The sequence below is a fragment of the Tachysurus vachellii genome, chromosome 12, assembly GCF_030014155.1.
Source record: "Tachysurus vachellii isolate PV-2020 chromosome 12, HZAU_Pvac_v1, whole genome shotgun sequence".
Classification (NCBI taxonomy): Eukaryota; Metazoa; Chordata; class Actinopteri; order Siluriformes; family Bagridae; genus Tachysurus; species Tachysurus vachellii.
The window spans coordinates 20,006,663-20,024,440 of record NC_083471.1 but is presented as its reverse complement, the minus strand read 5'-3'; the positions used below and the strand labels follow the sequence as shown (position 1 = coordinate 20,024,440).

At 37.0% G+C, this 17,778-nt stretch overlaps 1 protein-coding gene across 6 annotated transcripts; it reads left to right on the top strand.

The window, feature by feature from the left end:
• Window positions 1-1,398: 1,398 nt before the first annotated feature.
• cnot6l (CCR4-NOT transcription complex, subunit 6-like) lies at window positions 1,399-17,084 on the top strand. 6 transcript variants are annotated; one of them, XM_060882741.1, is made up of 12 exons: window positions 1,399-1,526; window positions 5,612-5,733; window positions 5,860-6,046; window positions 6,819-6,904; window positions 7,006-7,095; window positions 7,205-7,273; window positions 8,315-8,472; window positions 8,842-8,996; window positions 9,083-9,234; window positions 14,490-14,717; window positions 15,264-15,466; window positions 16,141-17,084. In XM_060882741.1, exons 2-12 carry the CDS (start codon window positions 5,622-5,624, stop codon window positions 16,348-16,350), a joined length of 1,650 nt encoding a protein of 549 aa, XP_060738724.1. In that variant the 5' UTR covers window positions 1,399-1,526; window positions 5,612-5,621; the 3' UTR covers window positions 16,351-17,084. The 6 variants fall into 6 exon arrangements, with proteins under 6 accessions (XP_060738724.1, XP_060738721.1, XP_060738719.1 ...); XM_060882738.1 differs by having other exon boundaries at window positions 5,839-6,046; XM_060882736.1 differs by lacking the exon at window positions 1,399-1,526 and adding an exon at window positions 1,533-1,698 and having other exon boundaries at window positions 5,839-6,046.
• The last annotated feature ends 694 nt before the right edge of the window (window positions 17,085-17,778 follow it).

Sequence of the window (17,778 nt, the reverse complement as noted above, 5' to 3'; positions counted from 1 at the left end):
GCGACTGCAATAAGGGAGGTTTGGCGACTCACTGCTCTTAGATTGCATTACGCTCCGCACGCTCTATTTCAGCGTAATGTTGCCAAAAGGAGGAGGAAGCACAACTGACACCGCCATGGAAGCACCTGATGGAGGACCCCCGTTTATCGTAGACCAGGGGTGGCCAACCAGAGCCACATCATACACATGGGCACACATCAGGGCTGCCAACTTTTGAGTTCAGATTAGAGTGAGATTGGGGGAGGGTCTTATGGAGGGGCGTGGCTTGATGTGGAAAAAAAATAGAAACACAAAATCCTTGCATTAGCAGATGTGTTATAAGTATATATTGATTGTGTAAGTATTTGGTATCTGTACAGAATCTCTTGGGAGATTTGCATTACATTTAATTTAAACAGAATGCGTGAGAGTTGGCAGCCTCGTTTGTACAGTTTTTTTTATGATAGTTATGTAAAATAACTGCTCAGTGCTGCAAAACAAACAACTCTGCTAATGCTAACTTAATTCTATATAAACTATATAACAGCATAGGCCTATTAGTTACTAGCCTAAACTGGACGGAGACACCGGGTGCGCCCTGTAACTCACTGACCTGCCTGCGTTCACAATTCACACGGTGAAGATAGGAGGGAGAACGGCTGACTACACAGTTTATGAGAATAAATTGTGTATTTCCCTCACAGTTGTCACAAAAAACTCACTACACTGTCTGTCTGGTCTCTCTGCACGTTGCTTTGCGAGATCATGCGGCGCGATTTTTTCCCCCTCACTGCTGCACGAGTCTGCGTGAGAATATGGGGGTGTGGCGTGAGAGCGTGAGATTTGGGTCAATTGCGTGAGTCTCACGCTGAATGCGTGAGAGTTGGCAGCCTTGTTTAAATATTGTTTTGTCTTTAGTCTTAAACCTAACCCTATATATTACTTTACATAAAGGTCGTTAGAGACGTTTGACAAAACGTAATAGCTGATAAAACTATTTCATAATAAAGAAAAGAAATGCATAAAATGTGTCAGTATGTCGATTTTTTTATTATTATTTATTCTTATATTTTTTATATTTATTATTTTTTTATGTTATTATTTAAACGATTATTAACAATTTACTACACATTATGATTGTATATTGTGCAAGACTTTATTTATTTGTATATAAATTACAGCATGTTTACTAACTTTCCCAGTGGCTATTTCGGACTTGGGAATGCGGTGTTATTTTTCAACACCCGTATTCCGTAAGATCCCGCCTTCCACGCTGCAATTGAATAGAAATGAATCCTCACGTGCTATGTATCCAATGAAAACTGTCGTGTGTTTGTTTACATTTATCAGTAGCCAATCCGAGTGCGTTACGCGAAATGCGGTGGAAGAAGAAAATGATGCGATGGGCGCTTTGAGTCGAGCGGAAGCCATGATTGTTGTCCTTCCATCTGCCAGTTGGGAGATTTGAACAGCAGAGAAGGCGAGCTTTGGCTGCATGTCTGGGACAATATCACCCCAACATTTGCGTTACCACCTCCCGAATGCAGGTAAACAACTTCAGTTTAGCTTTATGAAGTTTGTAATGGTTGCTTTGTGCTTTTTTTTGCAGCTGTCACGGTGTCAAAATGATCCCAAGGAGAGACTTAGCACTGCTAGCTAACGGTATAACTGTCCTGTTAATAACCAGAGAACACTGAGAGCCCAGGACAATGCAACGAGGTACTGACTTATAATACTTTATAAACATAGAAACACTTCCAGTTGACCTTTAAAAGTTTAAAAGTTCACCTAAAAAACTTTTATTTTATTTTATTGCTTCTGTTTTTGTATCTATTTTTCCAAAACTTGTCAATATGACACCTATATTTAACATTGTAGACGAATCCAGAGAGTAACTTCAATGCACTTTAGTAATAATACTAGATGTAATAAAAGATAAGCATATAAAGTACATCAAAAGTCCAGAGAAACAAGGAGTTTCAGATAAAAGTCTTTCATCAGTCATGAACAAGCAAAGTAGAAATGCAATGTCAGGTGAACAAAGTTCTGTACAAAGTGCTGAAAAATACAGCTTTTAGTTTTGACAAGCTACCAGAGCTGCTCTACTGTTACCATCTTTGCCAGCTAGTAAATCATTTTCCAGCTTCCTTATCGCTTGATGAAAGGTGCATTAGGTACATCAGGTAAGATTAGCCTTTTTATTTATAAGATCAGGTCTCTATTGGTTAGGTAAATTTGACGTTCAAATGATTCCTGCCCACGTTTACCAATCTCTGCCTCCAGCATCTGCACTGGTCCATACAGTGTCTACAAAATGCAGTGTATCGAAACACACACACAAACATTATTTTTTTGTCATTTCTACAAACAAGCTTCCTGAGATTTTTAGATTTTTACCAGTGTGTTAAAGCCCAGCCCACTTCTGCTTAGACTGTACTTATAAATAAACTACATTTAAGAAACCAAGTGAAAAATCAAATAAATATAAATAATAAGAATGAATTAGAAGTGCTAGAATAACCGGTATGAAAGAAGTCATAAGAGATTACAAAGTGCATAATATAGTTTTTTTTCTAGAATGAAAAGATGGCTTATAATGTTGTATTTAAATCAAGTCAACTTCAATGTGCCAGATATTCTCATGCACTATATTTTGAGGCATATATAACTGAAGAAGCCAACAAAAAAAAATCACTTGGCCCTGAAAGTAACCTTGTGACTTTTAGTTCTTTTAATTTAGCTCCTGTATCTAAGGTACAATGCTCAATCCAACAAGCAGACATCTGTTATATTCATAGTTTGGCTGAGTTCCATGTCTTGTTGTGTGGAACCGCATAGTTAATACAGTTCAGCTCTTACTAACATGCTGATCTATTGGCACTCATCCCATTCTAGCCAAGCACAGAATGCATGAGAGATTTTCTAAATGATTTACCTGACGACTGTCCATCCTGTTGAATGCTTACTTTCTGCAGAAAGAACTAACAGTTGTTAGACTTCTGATCCCACTTCTGATTAGACAGCACATATAAATAAACTAAATTTAGGAAACCAAGTTAAAAATCGAATAAATAGTAATAATAAAAACGAATAGGAAGTACCAGAATACAATGTGCAATATGTCACATGTAATAACAGTGGAACATGATGTACAAGTATGTTATATGTGGTAACAGTACAGAAATTCTAAACATTACTGAACGTACAGTGATGTACTAAATGTGCAGGTGAGTTACATGTAGTAACAGTAAAAGTACAGCATGCAGAAGGACAATGGAGTAAAAGAGTCTTCATGAAATTGCATTTGAATTTTTATTTTGGTTCTTTTATTGTCTGCCGAATTTAAAGCGCAAAGTCCATTTATTATTTGTTATTATTAGTTATTATTCTGTCACATCGAAATAGCAATAGCAGTTATTCTGTTTGCTATTTTACTTATCATCTTCTCGTATGGAGCCTGCCATAATTCATAAGGAATGGAATTGCAAATCCTTCTGCATTTGCATTTTCGATGCCTAGCACAGAAACTGGTAAGGGGGTATACTGTATAGTGTGTTTGTATTTGGAAGTGATTTTCATATGGAAAAAGCAATAGCAGGGTTGTAACTCATTAGAGGTGGGAAATTCAATTACAGAGGGACTTTTTGCCTTTCCATTTGTAAACCAGCAGACATTGTATGTTTGTGTAAATGAGAACACAAAGGTCATTTGCATTTTTATTTGACTTGTCACAATTTATGCATTGACAAATAGAAAACCACAAATGCAAATACAATTTGCAATTAGCTTTGAAAATAGTCTGGAAAATACTTCCATTCAAACCTAGATATACAAGATGCACTCAGTTGTTTCCAGAGGCTTTGGAAATACTGTATGTTTGGAGTTTTATTGACTGAGGAAGCATGTCTGTTACAGAGACTCGCGAAAGTATGACAACATTCCTGTTTTATAGCTCGAGGAACAGGCAGCAGTAACCGTGTGGTGGATCTGAGAACCACTTAGGTGTAGAAACAACATGTATTCAAAGCAAATCTGCATGAATAACAATCAAACCTTATACTGGATCCTAATATTAACCAAAGGCAAGTAAAGGAACATGCTAAAACCTATGTGTGTGTACATACACACACACACACACAAACACACACACACACACATATGTGTGTATATATATATATATATATATATATATATATATATATACATACACACATATGTGTGTATATATATATATATATATATATATATATATGTGTGTGTGTGTGTGTGATAATTATAATTCTTCACACCTGGCTTGTTTTTAAGCCCTGTGACCTGTTGTAAGTTCTGCGATCAGGTTCCAGCTGTCGGCCAGCTTCAGTGCCCCGTCTTTGTGTCACACCGATCAGGTTACAGTGTGTACAACTGATACGAGTAAGTTGGGAAAATATTCCACATGGCCTAAAGCTAAGTGCAGATTTTGCTTGCTGTGATTGCACTGTTCAAAGTACGTCGATTTTGTTCTGCTATGCAACAGCTGCAGAACAGTTGCCCAGAAAGTAAATGAGCTCAATTTCTTCCAGTGCTTAGAAATGATTATTATATATAGTGCTGTTTTTAGTTACATGCTTGTCGACCAGTCGGACAGCTGTAGTGTAGCAACAGCCTGTTATCTTGGGTGGAAAACCCCACCAGACCTTGTCCGCTTAACTAATCATGAATACAGAAACAGTTCTGGCTGCTCGTTGTTCTTCTCTTGTTCAGTTCGTAGCATAGGTTATTACAAATATTGTGTGTACATTAAAGTCCCTGTATCTTGTATATCCTGTGACATATCGCAAATCAAACATACTGTACACCAGAGTGTTTTTCTTTACAGGGCTGAACAGATTAGATATTTTTCCATGAGGTGTGAAGGCAAAGTGTTTGAAAGCAAGTTGTATTATGTGTTTAAGTGGATTATGTCAAATTGAATTAAATACCAGGTGGGAAATCTATGCTATCATCAGCTCCAATGTAGCTTCTCAGGATTTGCAATATTCATTTATTTCACATATCATTATTTCATTTTTCAAGTTTATTTAATAATTCCAGTGGCTAACAGTGTGAGTGTGTTATTATGTGTATCTTTACCAGTAAAACTCAGCTGATTTCTTAGCAAGATGTGGATTATTAACTTTCTGCTTGCAACCGGTTCATGAAATACTCGGTATTTAAAAGTGCATTAACTTGTTCTTACTATAATGTACATTCCACTCACTATAATGTACATTCCACTTTTACACCAGCTGCTTTGAAATTCTGATCCGAATATCTGATTGTAAACTACCCAAACAGTTTGATTATTCATGTATGTAATGCACAGATCCTTTTGAGATCAGATTACAAAAGCTGTTGAAAGGTTTACATAATGCACCCAGGTGAACAGAAGGTGCCTTTCTTTGTCATCTAGTCAGCTCGTAGACAGAAAAGTTTTCAGAAGTGATCTCCTGCTCTGTGGTCGGTGTTTGAAGCATCTAAGCTAGATATGATTAGGAATCCTGATCATTCTAATCAACTGCAGTCAAACTGTCAGATCTAGTGTCTGATGGTATGGAAATCGGATGTATTGATCGTGCACTTGGCACTGGACTGATATTTTTTTGTTGTCCAGATTAACAGGTATGCCAAAGGAGAAATATGAGCCTCCAGACCCGCGCAGGCTGTACACTATCATGTCGGCAGAGGAGGCAGCCAGTGGGAAGAAGTCGCACTGGGCCGAGTTAGAGATTACCGGTTAGGTTTTTTGCATGTGACATTTTTAGGCATCTGATGCACCTCAGTGACATGAAGTAATTTTTTTTATTTTTGGTTGATCGCATTTTTTTGACCATCTTAAAGGAGATCACTGTTTTTGGACAGGGCGGGTGAGAAACCTGAGCAGTTCGCTATGGACACTCACCCATCTGACCGCTCTGCACATCAACAACAACAACCTCAGCCGACTCCCTCCCGAAATCGCTAAGCTCCCTCACCTGGTCTACCTGAACCTGTCCTCCAACAAACTACGCAGCCTACCAGCAGAACTCGGCAACATGGTTTCTCTCAGGTAGAAGCAAGACAAGTTATTTCACAAATATCAAAATAATATGAAATATATTATCGTACGAAATGGTTTTAGGTAATACTGGACTACTATAAAAGGTTATGGGTTGAGATTTAAGTGTTGAAATGAAATAATGAAAGGATATTAATTTTAGACTTTCTCTGTTATAACAGTAGCTCTCCTATACATGGTCCATATTTAGCTTGATATTTGTTCTTTTTTTATTTTGTATTTATGGACTGACAGGATCTGTTCAGACTTTTACTGCACCAGTAAGTTTTATATTTGATCTATCAGTAAATCAACAGCACAAACAGCGTCTAATCTCTAAACACGGATGGAGCGACTTATCACGATATTTAGACTGTCTGTTGTTTAACGTGTGCTAGAGATGCCTTGGTTCTGAAGGCCATGCATGGACATGTTATTACATTTATAAGAATAATAGGAGCATATAAATTCTATGCAGATTTGGTATCATCTTTAAAAAAAAAACTTTTTAAACATCATCCAGAAAACAAACAATTTTTCTACACAACAATGTTAAAGACAAAGCAGCTTTGAAGAATTCTGGGTTCCACAAATAAGCAAGGCAACAGACAGAAAGAAAAGACTCCCAAATCTGGCATAAGGAAAGGTTTAGAACAGGAATTTATTCTCCTCTGGTCTTAATTTATGTCCGTTTTCTAAAATAAACCCACTTCAACAGAAACACTGGATTCCAGATGAATGTTTTTGAGTGCATGTTACAAAGCTCTGTTCATGACTTCCACAGGGAATTGCTTTTGAACAACAACTGTTTACGGGTTTTGCCTTACGAACTTGGACGGCTGTTTCGCTTACAAACTCTCGGTCTCAAAGGCAGGTCACTTTCTATGTCATCTTGAAATTGTTTATAACATTCAAGCTTATTTTTCTTTAGCACAGTCACACACTTTTCTGATTATTTCTATCATTCACAGGTAACCCACTGTCCCAGGATATACTCAACCTCTACCAGGAGCCTGACGGAACAAGGAAACTGTTGAATTACATGCTAGACAATCTCGCAGGTGATGTCTCAGTTCATGAGTTCAAATACTGTACATTGGTACAGTGGTATTTAGTAATATGTAAACATCTTAAATAATCCATTCTTGTATTTTTTTTTTGTGAAATCAGTCCATCCAGAACAACTCCCCCAGAGACCTTGGATTACACTGAGGGAACGAGACCAAATGATGCCCACAGGTACGGAAAGTCTCCTTGTAACGACTAACTCCGTTACCGCCATCAGTCTCACTATTACTGAAACTGTAATTTAATATGTTATGGCAGTAGGCATTTTATCCAAAAAAAAGGAGTAAAGTTCATTTCAGTAGTATTTAAGACCTCCAGTCTGCCATTGCTTTGCTTTATTTATCAGCAACAGTTTAATAACAGAAGGATTGCAGTATAGCACAACTGGACAGTTGAATAAATGTAGGATTTAAAAAGTATTTGAATATTAATAAGCCTGTAATGAACCCTGATACTGCTTCAGACAGAACACTAGTGTATCTACTAAGGCATGTGCTCATGCAGTAGATAAACCAAACAAATCATGAAGATAATGAAAGTCACTTGTTTTTTTAGAAACCTTAGTGTGTAAGAGTAGATTTCTTTTCATATTTAGCTCAATATAAAAGAAAATAACACATGTAGCACTTTTATTTAGTCTTCTCAGATTTCCATTTATTCATTTATTTATTTATTTATTTATTTATTTATTTATTTATTTAAGCCCTTCCAACATAGGCTAAATTACAAATAGCTCATTCACTCAGTTATTCGTATTTTTTGGTGTACAATTTAATATCTTCGGACAAAGTTTGTATTTATTTTTTATTAATAAAGTTTTCGCACACTTGGCTTTATTCGGGTATAATTAGCACCATTAATAGACCCCAACAAACCTAGTTTCCCATGGAGAAGCCATATAAATTACATTGCCACACAATGGACGGACAGTGTATAACTTAATTTTTTAGAATTCATTGCACCGCCTTGTCTAATTGACACGATGTCATGTATGTGTTGCTTATGGTTACGTAATACGAGCTGACTGGACTGCACTAAATGTTAGTGTACGGTGATGAATGATCATGTTACCATTGTTAATCGTTTATGATGAGTATTAACGCACAAGTCTTCATGACTGATTCTTTCCTTGTGCACTTTCTTCTAATTACTGTGTATCGATTTTTAGATGTAGTTCATCACCTAACGATGTTCTGAATTTGCCTCTTCTAGCTGTTTTCACAGTAATGTGCTACAACGTGCTTTGTGATAAATATGCAACGAGGCAGCTGTACGGCTACTGTCCTTCCTGGGCTCTCAACTGGGAGTATAGAAAGAAAGGCATCATGGAGGAGATCACCAGCTGTGATGCTGACATTATCAGTTTGCAGGTTTGCAAGCCAGTAACTCCATAAAAGCTCAACATAGCCAATAAACCAATAATTAATATATAAAAAAAAAACCCCAGTTATTGGAAATTAGCGTTCAAGAACTGCCGTAGTCCCTCCTGTCTTATTTAACACAAAGTATCCTTGAAACAGTTTCATAAAATATAATGAAGCACTTAAGTTGCGTTTTAATAGACCATGAGGACATAGAACCTGTTTGAAGTATGGGGAACAATAAAAACAATTTGCTCTGTCTAAACTTCATTATAAATGGCACTTTTTAAAATAATTCTGCATCATTTTCATTTCTTTATGGTGCTTTTTCAGCTTGAGTATTTTGCCCTCGGTCCTTATCGATACTGTTTCTTGCAGGAGGTGGAAACTGAGCAGTACTACACATTTTTTCTGGAAACTCTAAAGGAACGTGGATATGACGGGTATTTTTGTCCAAAGTCTCGTGCCAAACTCGTATCTGAGCAGGAAAGGAAGCACGTGGATGGTTGCGCTGTGTTCTTCAAAACAGAAAAGTGAGTCCATTTTTTTTGCTTTTATGAGGAAATGTAAACATTTTTTATTTTTATTTTTTTTTGGAAATTATTTTGCCACTGTCTAGATTTGCACTGGTTCAGAAACACACGGTGGAGTTTAATCAGGTGGCCATGGCCAACTCCGAAGGCTCAGAAGTCATGCTGAATCGGGTGATGACCAAAGACAACATCGGAGTAGCCATGCTGCTAGAGGTGAAGAAAGAGCTGTTTACTGGAGGTAAACGTACCTTATGGACCACTTGCTGTGTTAAAATGGGGTTCTATTATTAGGAACTACAAAAGGTTTATGCAGTAAAATCAGACTAGGATAAAATTATTAACAGTTATCTAATCAGTCAATCTGACAATGAGGCAGCAGTGCACTGTATAAAATCATGCAGATTTGGATAATCATCAACAATCAGAATGGGGAAAATGTGATCTGAGTGATTTTGATCGTGTCATGATTGTCGCTGTTAGACAAGCTATTTTGAGTATTTCTTTAACTGTTCCTCACCTGGGATTTTCAAACACAACCGTTTCTAGAGTTTACTCAGAATGGTGCAGTAAAGAAAAACATATGCTGTGTTTCAGTTCTGCAGACAGAAACACCTTGTCGATGAGGACAATGGCCAGACTGGTTTGAGCTGACAGAAAGTCTACAGTAATTCAAAGATGTTCCACTCTGTACAATAATGGTGAGCTGAAAAGCATTTTAAGAACCTTGAGCCAGATAGGCTGCTACAGCAGAAGACCGTGTCGGCTTCCCCTTTGTCAGGCAAGAACAGATAGCTGAGACCACAGTGGGCACAGGCTCACCAAAACTGGACAAATGTAGCTGAAGATTGGACAAATGTGGTCTGTTCTGATTCATCTTGATTTCTGCTCACAGGTTGTAGGATCAGAATTTTGGGCTAATAACATGAATCCATGAACTCAACCTGTCTTGTGTCTGGTTTCATGAAAATGTCAATGAGTTCATTGTCCTTCACTGACCTTCCCGGTCACCAGATCTAAACCAATGGAAAACTTTTGGGATGTGGTAGAACGGGAGATTACCGGCATGAAAACACACCTGAAGAATTCTGACTGAATCATTTTCAGCAGTCATGGCAACATGGACCAGAATGTCAACGGAATGTTTCCAACATCTTGCGTAATCCGTACAAGTCTAGACTTAGAGCAAATGGAGGCTCTTCTCAGTATTAGTATAGTGTTCCTTATAAAGCAGAGCTGCTCTCACTACTGTCTTATACACCCTTCCTTTGAACCTAACCTAGAATAGAAGCCCATACACTAATCACCTACCATTCATTAGTGATTAGTGTATGGGCTTCTATTCTAGGTTAAGTTCAAAGGAAGGGTGTATAAGACAGTAGTGAGAGCAGCTCTGCTTTATGGGTTAGAGACTGTAACAGTGAGGAAAAGACACAAGGCACAGATGGAGGTAGTAGAGATGAGGATGTCAAGGTTCGCTTTTGGAGTGATGAGGATGGACATGATTAGGAACGAGCACATCAGAGGGACAGCTCAGTTTGGCTGTTTTAGGGACAAGGTCAGAGAAGCTAGATTGAGATGGTTTGGACATGTACAGAGGAAGGAGATGGTTATATTGGTAGAAGGACGTTAGAGATGGAGCTGCCAGGTAAGAGGTCAAGAGGAAGGCCAAAGAGGAGATATATGGATGTGTTAAATGAGAACATGAAGGTAACTCGTGCAAGAGTAGAGGATGACGAGGATAGAGTTAGGTGGAAACAGATGATTCACTTTAGCGACCCCTAACGGGAAAAGCCGAAAGTAGAACATTTAAAAAAAAAAAAACATTTGAACAGTATTTTAGACTCATGGTAAACCTAAGCCTGTAACCTAGTGAACCAAAGTTAATGTATTCAGTAATAGAGACTTAAAAGCACATTTGTATGTCGCTCTGGATAAGGGCATCTGTTAAATACTGTAAATGTAGAAGATGAAGTTACGGTATGTAGGTTAAGTGGATTATAAGTGGTTATTAAAACATTTCATAATTGCTGGATAAATTAAAAAAAAAAGTTCAAAAAAGAAGCTTTTGTATATCCACACCCAAGGTGGCAGAGAGGTTATAAATTTGCAAGTGGACTGGTGCAGTTGTGACATGTTGGAGTTATTGTATTCCAGTAGATGGCAGTAAATAACAAATTCAGAATTTCTTTAAATCACTAACCTGTAGTCTGTGCCTTAATATGGTTCATTACTTCATAACAGAAATTTGTTTCAGCAGCACCTTCTTTGACCACTGTGAAGTGTGTTGTTCTCTTTCTAATTTTATGATGAATGGGAAAATGTTTATAGTAACCACATACACTATATCGCAAAACTATTAATCACTAGGGCTGCAGCTATTGATTATTTTAGTAATCGAATATTCTATTGATTATTCCTTTGAGTAATACTAAATGCACAAGAGAAAATAAGACATGTTTCTTAAAATTAACAACTAATTTGTTTACGTTTTAGAAAAATGGACATTTTTATTGCTGAAATTGCATACATTAATAACCATAAAAACTAAACTAACTTAGTGCATTTAATTGCTATAGTACTCTCTGGTGGAATGTCGAATTTGCAATAACGTCTTCTCCTTGTATCTCCTCCATCCTTGTCTGAGTGAGTGAGTGAAGAAGTAAGTGAGTGAGTGAGTAAGTGAATAGGTGACTAAGTGAGTGAGTGAATAGGTGAATGAGTGAGTGAGTGAATAGGTGAATGAGTGAGTGAGTGAATAAGTGAGTGAGTGAATAAGTGAGTGAGTGAGTGAGTAAATGAGTGATGAAGTGAGTGAGTAAGTGAGTGAGTGAGTGAATAGGTGAATGAGTGAGTGAGTGAATAAGTGAGTGAGTGAATAAGTGAGTGAGTGAGTGAGTAAATGAGTGATGAAGTGAGTGAGTAAGTGAGTGAGTGAGTGAATAAGTGAGTGAGTGAGTGAGTGAATAAGTGAGTGAGTAAAGAAGTGAGTGATTGAGTGAGTGAGTGAGTAAGTGAGTGAGTATGAACATGAATGACGCTTAGGCTTTCACAAAACATAGCTAAATAGGGGACATCGTAACTAACCACCTTATTGATTTAGGGTTTTAAATAGTCACTGCATATAGCCACAATCAACATACATTTACAGGCCTTCATTTAAACTAGTAATCATATTGATTTAGTCTAAATGTGAACGCTAAAGTTACCTTGTGTCGATTCCACTCAGTTGACTTGATGTGATAAAGAGTGTTTTTTCGATGAGATTTTGAAGCATTAAACTTGTACTGTTGTAATACACCAGTTAAATATTACAGAAAACACTGTACAGAGCTTTAGTTTTAATTGAAATGATCACAATCTTTGGAAATTTTCTGCTGTTTTCTGTCCCCTGAATTTTTTCCTCACCCCTTGCCGTTTTCTTGCCATTCCTCCGTTTTTTTTATTTCGCAGCACCTGTGTTTACATCACGTGTCCAGAGTTTAGCAGGTTGTGCATCAGTACAAGCAATTATGGTATGTGGGGAAACACAGTGCTCAATTATTAGAGTTACTCAAGGAATCGCTTCAACCCTAGCAGTCACACAAACATGTTCTTGTTGAACATCCTAAGTAGCCCACATTTTGCTATTATAACAGATTTCACTCTTCTTTCCACTAGACTTTGGACTGTGGATGTGGGACCCTAGAGCATTAGTGAGGTCAGGCACTGGTGAGAATATCAGGGTTGCAGTTGGTGTTCCAGTTCTTCCCAAAGTTTTTCAATGGGTTTGAGGTCAGAATTCTGTGCAGGTCACTAAATTCTTCCACTCTGATCTTGTCTTCATGGATCTACTGTAACATGGTGCAAAGGACATTGTCTTGCGGGAAAAGGTTTGGACCTTTAAGTTCTGCTGGAGGGAAACTGCAGTGTTACAGTATACAAAGACATCTTCTAAGATTGTATGTTTCAGACTTTGTGGCAACGGTTTGAGGAACCGATCATCCACTTTATTAGGAACACCTGTACATTTGCAGTTGTCTGAAAATCAAACATGGCCTAAATGATTCGTTTCCAGGACGAATATTGTAACTCAGCAGAAGCTCACATCAGGTTTCAATCCTGAGCCAAGAACAAGTATCTAAGGGTTTCAGAAGCACTTTTTTTGACCTTTCATGGCTTTCAACAAATTCAATGGTGTGAAAGAAATGTTTCTTGATTTGCTTTGTCTTATTTTGTTTATATAATCTATTTATAAAATATATATAATCATGTGTAATTGTGTGTGTGTGTGTGTATATATATATATGTGTATATATATATATATATATATATATATATATATATATATATATATATATATATATATATATATATATATACTGTATATACTGTATATACTGTGTATATATATGCAACATTTGAGAGATGTGCTTTGGAAATCCTTTGGAAATTAGAAGACATAATAAAAAAAAATATTTTACTTAATCTATACAGAACCTGCCAAAACCTTGCTGAATACAAATAAAGTACCAGGGCAAATGTAAAAGAAAAGACAAAGGAGAGTTTGGTGGCGTTTTTTGTGAAGGAAGCAAGATTTTGTTTCTGTTATTTATACATGTCAGCGGTTTGTTTTAAAGCGAGTTTCAATATTCACGTTCAGAATAGATATACGATCAGAATAGGTGTGAATATACAGCATTTACCCAGGCGCCGCTTAGTCATTTAACACTTTGTTTAACTGCTGATGAGAGGAAGTCATTCTGCAAGCTACAGCACAATCTATATAACATGTGGCAATCAGGCTATTTTCGAGCCATGGAGGTGCTGCTTTCATCCTTGTCTGGTAATCGGTTTTGATTTTCACACCAGACGTGCATGAAAAGTGTGGTTAAGAAGAAACAAACTGTAGCATCAAAGCTTTATAACCAGGTTCTTAACTATAATTTTGGGTTTCACAAAAAAATCAAAAATCAGCTGTCTTATTGCAGGCAGACAGGTTACATACCGCTTACACTTTCTCGGAAACCTGGTGAAAGTTGTTCTTGCCTCTAAAGCTACTTGCATATACTTGCCAACATTATATTTTGCAAATTAAATGTCAGAAGAAAATAAAGGGTCTTAATCGTAATATTGATTTGTCACTTTTTTAATGGGCTTTTTCTTATATGGCAAAAAAATTACTATGTGCTTATGGTGCTAGTATTATTATTATTATTATTATTATTATTATTCATCTTCTACCGCTTATTATTATTATTATTATTATTATTATTATATTTCTATTAAAAAGCACAGCTGTTTATAATCAACCCCTATCATCCCCAAAATGAATCCTCATAAACCATCATTAAAAAAAAAAAATGATTTGTTGGGGAAATTAGAGGAATTATGATGTCAAGATGTTCTTTCTTAGGGAGAGGCTTAAAAATTCATGGACAAAGAAGAAGCTGAATGATTTATGTGTTAAGTTAGTGCCCGGAACGTACTGAGAATAATTTCTTGTGGTAACTACAGGGTTGAAACCACCTACAGAAAAGCAGCTTCTATTGGTGGCTAACGCTCACATGCACTGGGACCCTGAATACTCAGACGTCAAACTCATCCAGACCGTCATGTTCCTGTCCGAGTTGAAGAGCATCGCTGAGATGGCATTAAGCTCCACTGGGTCCACGTCGGCCAGCTCAGATTCCACCTCCTTCCCTATTGTACTGTGTGCTGACCTCAACTCGCTTCCAGACTCTGGTATGATTAGCTGTTTATTCTGATAACGAAGCACCAAAGAATGTAACAAATTTAGCTTTTTCAAGTAAATTAGATGTGAGATGAACTTAATTACACAAGCAGCATCGTTACATGAACCGGGAATGACCAATTTACAATGTGTAGCCGGAAACCTAACTTCTGTATCATTTTAAGGCAAATTAATAGCTACACTTCGTATCATTTGACCGCCTATTACAGTGCAGTATTCAGTTTCAGTAAAGAGCAAAAGTACCCTGTTTTTTTTTTTAAAACTTCCTCTTTGCCATTTATAGTTGTTTGTGGTGTTTAAAATCTGTTAATATTATGCATGGACATGTGTTACTAAATACTGGGACATTTCCAAACCCTATTCTCTCAACTAGAGAAACCAAAACTACATTAAAATCCTTAGTGTAATTGACCTGCATAAATTGTGCTAGTTCTCTTTTTTATGATGAAATTATTTCAGGATTATTTATTTCTACTAATATTGCATGATGTCAGATTAATGCTACTATTTTTACTGTTAATTTTCTGCCTCTGCAGGTGTAGTGGAATACCTGAGCAATGGCGGAGTTGCTGAGAATCACAAAGACTTCAAAGAGCTACGCTACAGCGAATGTCTGACCAACTTCAGCTGCAACGGCAAGAACGGCAAACCAGACGGCAGCATCACCCACAGTTTCCAGCTGAAGAGCGCCTATGAGAGCAATCTGATGCCTTACACTAATTACACCTATGACTTTAAGGTGAAGAGCCGTGGTATATATCAGGGCTTCCCACTTCTGGTTTTGGAGGGCTAGGGACCAGTGCAGTTTCACTCCGCTAACACAACCTGAGCTGGACTCTTGCTTTCCAGAACTGGAATCTGGAAGCCTCGATACCACTGATACCATTTTTTCAGTATGAGTAATGGTTTGAATGTTTCCCAAATGCTTAACCTACTTAGTATTAATCAATCATGGATATTACAAAACATTTTATTTAATTCTGTTTGTTTCCACAATTTTAATAATGGCCATGACAATAAACAATGTCATGTGTATGTGTTCGTACAATTACTAGGTTAATTCTTTATAATATTAACTAGATACATTAAATACTATTGGTTGATTAAGGTTGCACTTGCTAAACAATTGTTTACTGCTGCAGTTGTTGTTGTGTGCTGCTAGCAACGACTTCCTTGTGTTGAGTTAATTGTTAGGATGTTCTAAGAGGTACAATGTGTAGTATTTCCACATACATGATACACATCCATACACAGTTGCATGATATTTCCACAGAACACACTTTCAGTCTGCATTGCTTTGACTAGCATTGCTAATATTCCAGATTGTGGAATCTGTGTGATTTGTGTAATTTGTGTTTAAAACAAGTAAAAAATGTATCGATTCTCTAACAGCGATCACTCCTCTTGTTCTAGGGCGTGATTGATTACATTTTCTTCTCCAAGACTCACATGAATGTGCTGGGCCTGCTTGGTCCTCTTGAGACACAGTGGTTGGTGGATAATTGCATCATCGGCTGTCCCCACCCACACGTCCCCTCTGATCACTTCTCCCTCCTGGCTCAGTTGGAGTACCACCCTCCTCTGTCGTCCCTCAATGGCCTGAACCTTCCCATCCACAGGTAGTGATGGAAGAAGAAAAGCCTCCACTAATGAACACATCCCAAAGTTTCTATAAACATCACCTAGGAGTGAAAATTCCCCCAGTCACTCCTTTTTAAACCATTGCACAGAATTGTATTAGTACATTTTCCAGCGTTATAAGAAATAAGCTTAATACCAAATTAGGGTTGGGGTTTTACATTTGATTCTGACGGTTTTACATTTGATTCTCTCATGTCCATGTTGATGACTGAATGGCACTTCTGAGATGATATACAGTACCTACATGTCTGCAGTATTAGTGTGTGTATGTCACACATCTATAAAGACTAAAAGGACTTTTCATGTAGCATAACATTTTCATCCCACTAATTGAGTGTTAAATGTGTTTTCTACTTTTGTCAGTAAACATGTTTTATATGTCCCCTTGTGTTTTATCCATTGGAACTTCTAACAGAAGAAATGCCAACATTTATAAATGTATGAATTTATGCAAAACAATCAAAGAAGAAAATGGCATTCTTGTATATAATCATATTGTAGCATCCGGTACACTTCACAAGCAAAAATTCTCCAACTGTCTTTGTCTTCAATTGTGGTAGATACGTGCCTAATGGGACAAAGGAAGAAATAGGACAAATAGCGAGAAAGAGAGATGTGAATTTCATGTATTTGCATTGTCAGAATTTATGCAAAATGATCTTTTGTGATGCCCTAAATAGGCACAATTAAAGAAGATCCCAGCCCTACTGATTTTACCTTTGCAACCTGTGTGTGTTTTTATTGTTGTTTTCGCGACCGTCATCCTAACTACTGTTCCTGCATAATTCTGAGAATGTCTTTAGATACAGGAAGTAGAACTAAAAAAAAAAAAAAAAAAAAGTTCAGTAGGACCAGTAGTTGTTTCTCTTTATACAGTATGGCCATGTACCAAATCATCTGCTTCTAATCTATGACCACTGAATATCTGACTTGTGTAGTCAGTTTGACTATGCACTGTAAGTGAAGAAGAAAGGCAATAAATAAGCACTTTGTATAGTAATAGGTTAAAAAAAAAAAACATAAGACATATTAGTAAGGTGTTGAACAGCTTCATTGCTCATCAGATTCTACAAGCCTCTGCAACTGTAGTGGAGAGATGAACACTATTCTTATTAAAGCTATGCCCTGGTTGGTGGTAGTACAAAGCAATGTTTAATTTTTTTTCTTACCTTTCTGTGCAAACTGTATAGGTTACTATCTTTGCAACAATGCCAGATCAGCAATTTCTCAAACTCTAAAAACAGCCCGGAACCGAAATCTTGCTATTGTTCACAAGTCAATTCATGATTGCAGTGTGGAGATGATCTAGTCTGATACGACACACCTCTTAACTTCATCTACATATAATAATAAAAGGGCAATAAAACCCAAAAGACTTTCAAATCACGTGAGCTAATATTTTATTCACAA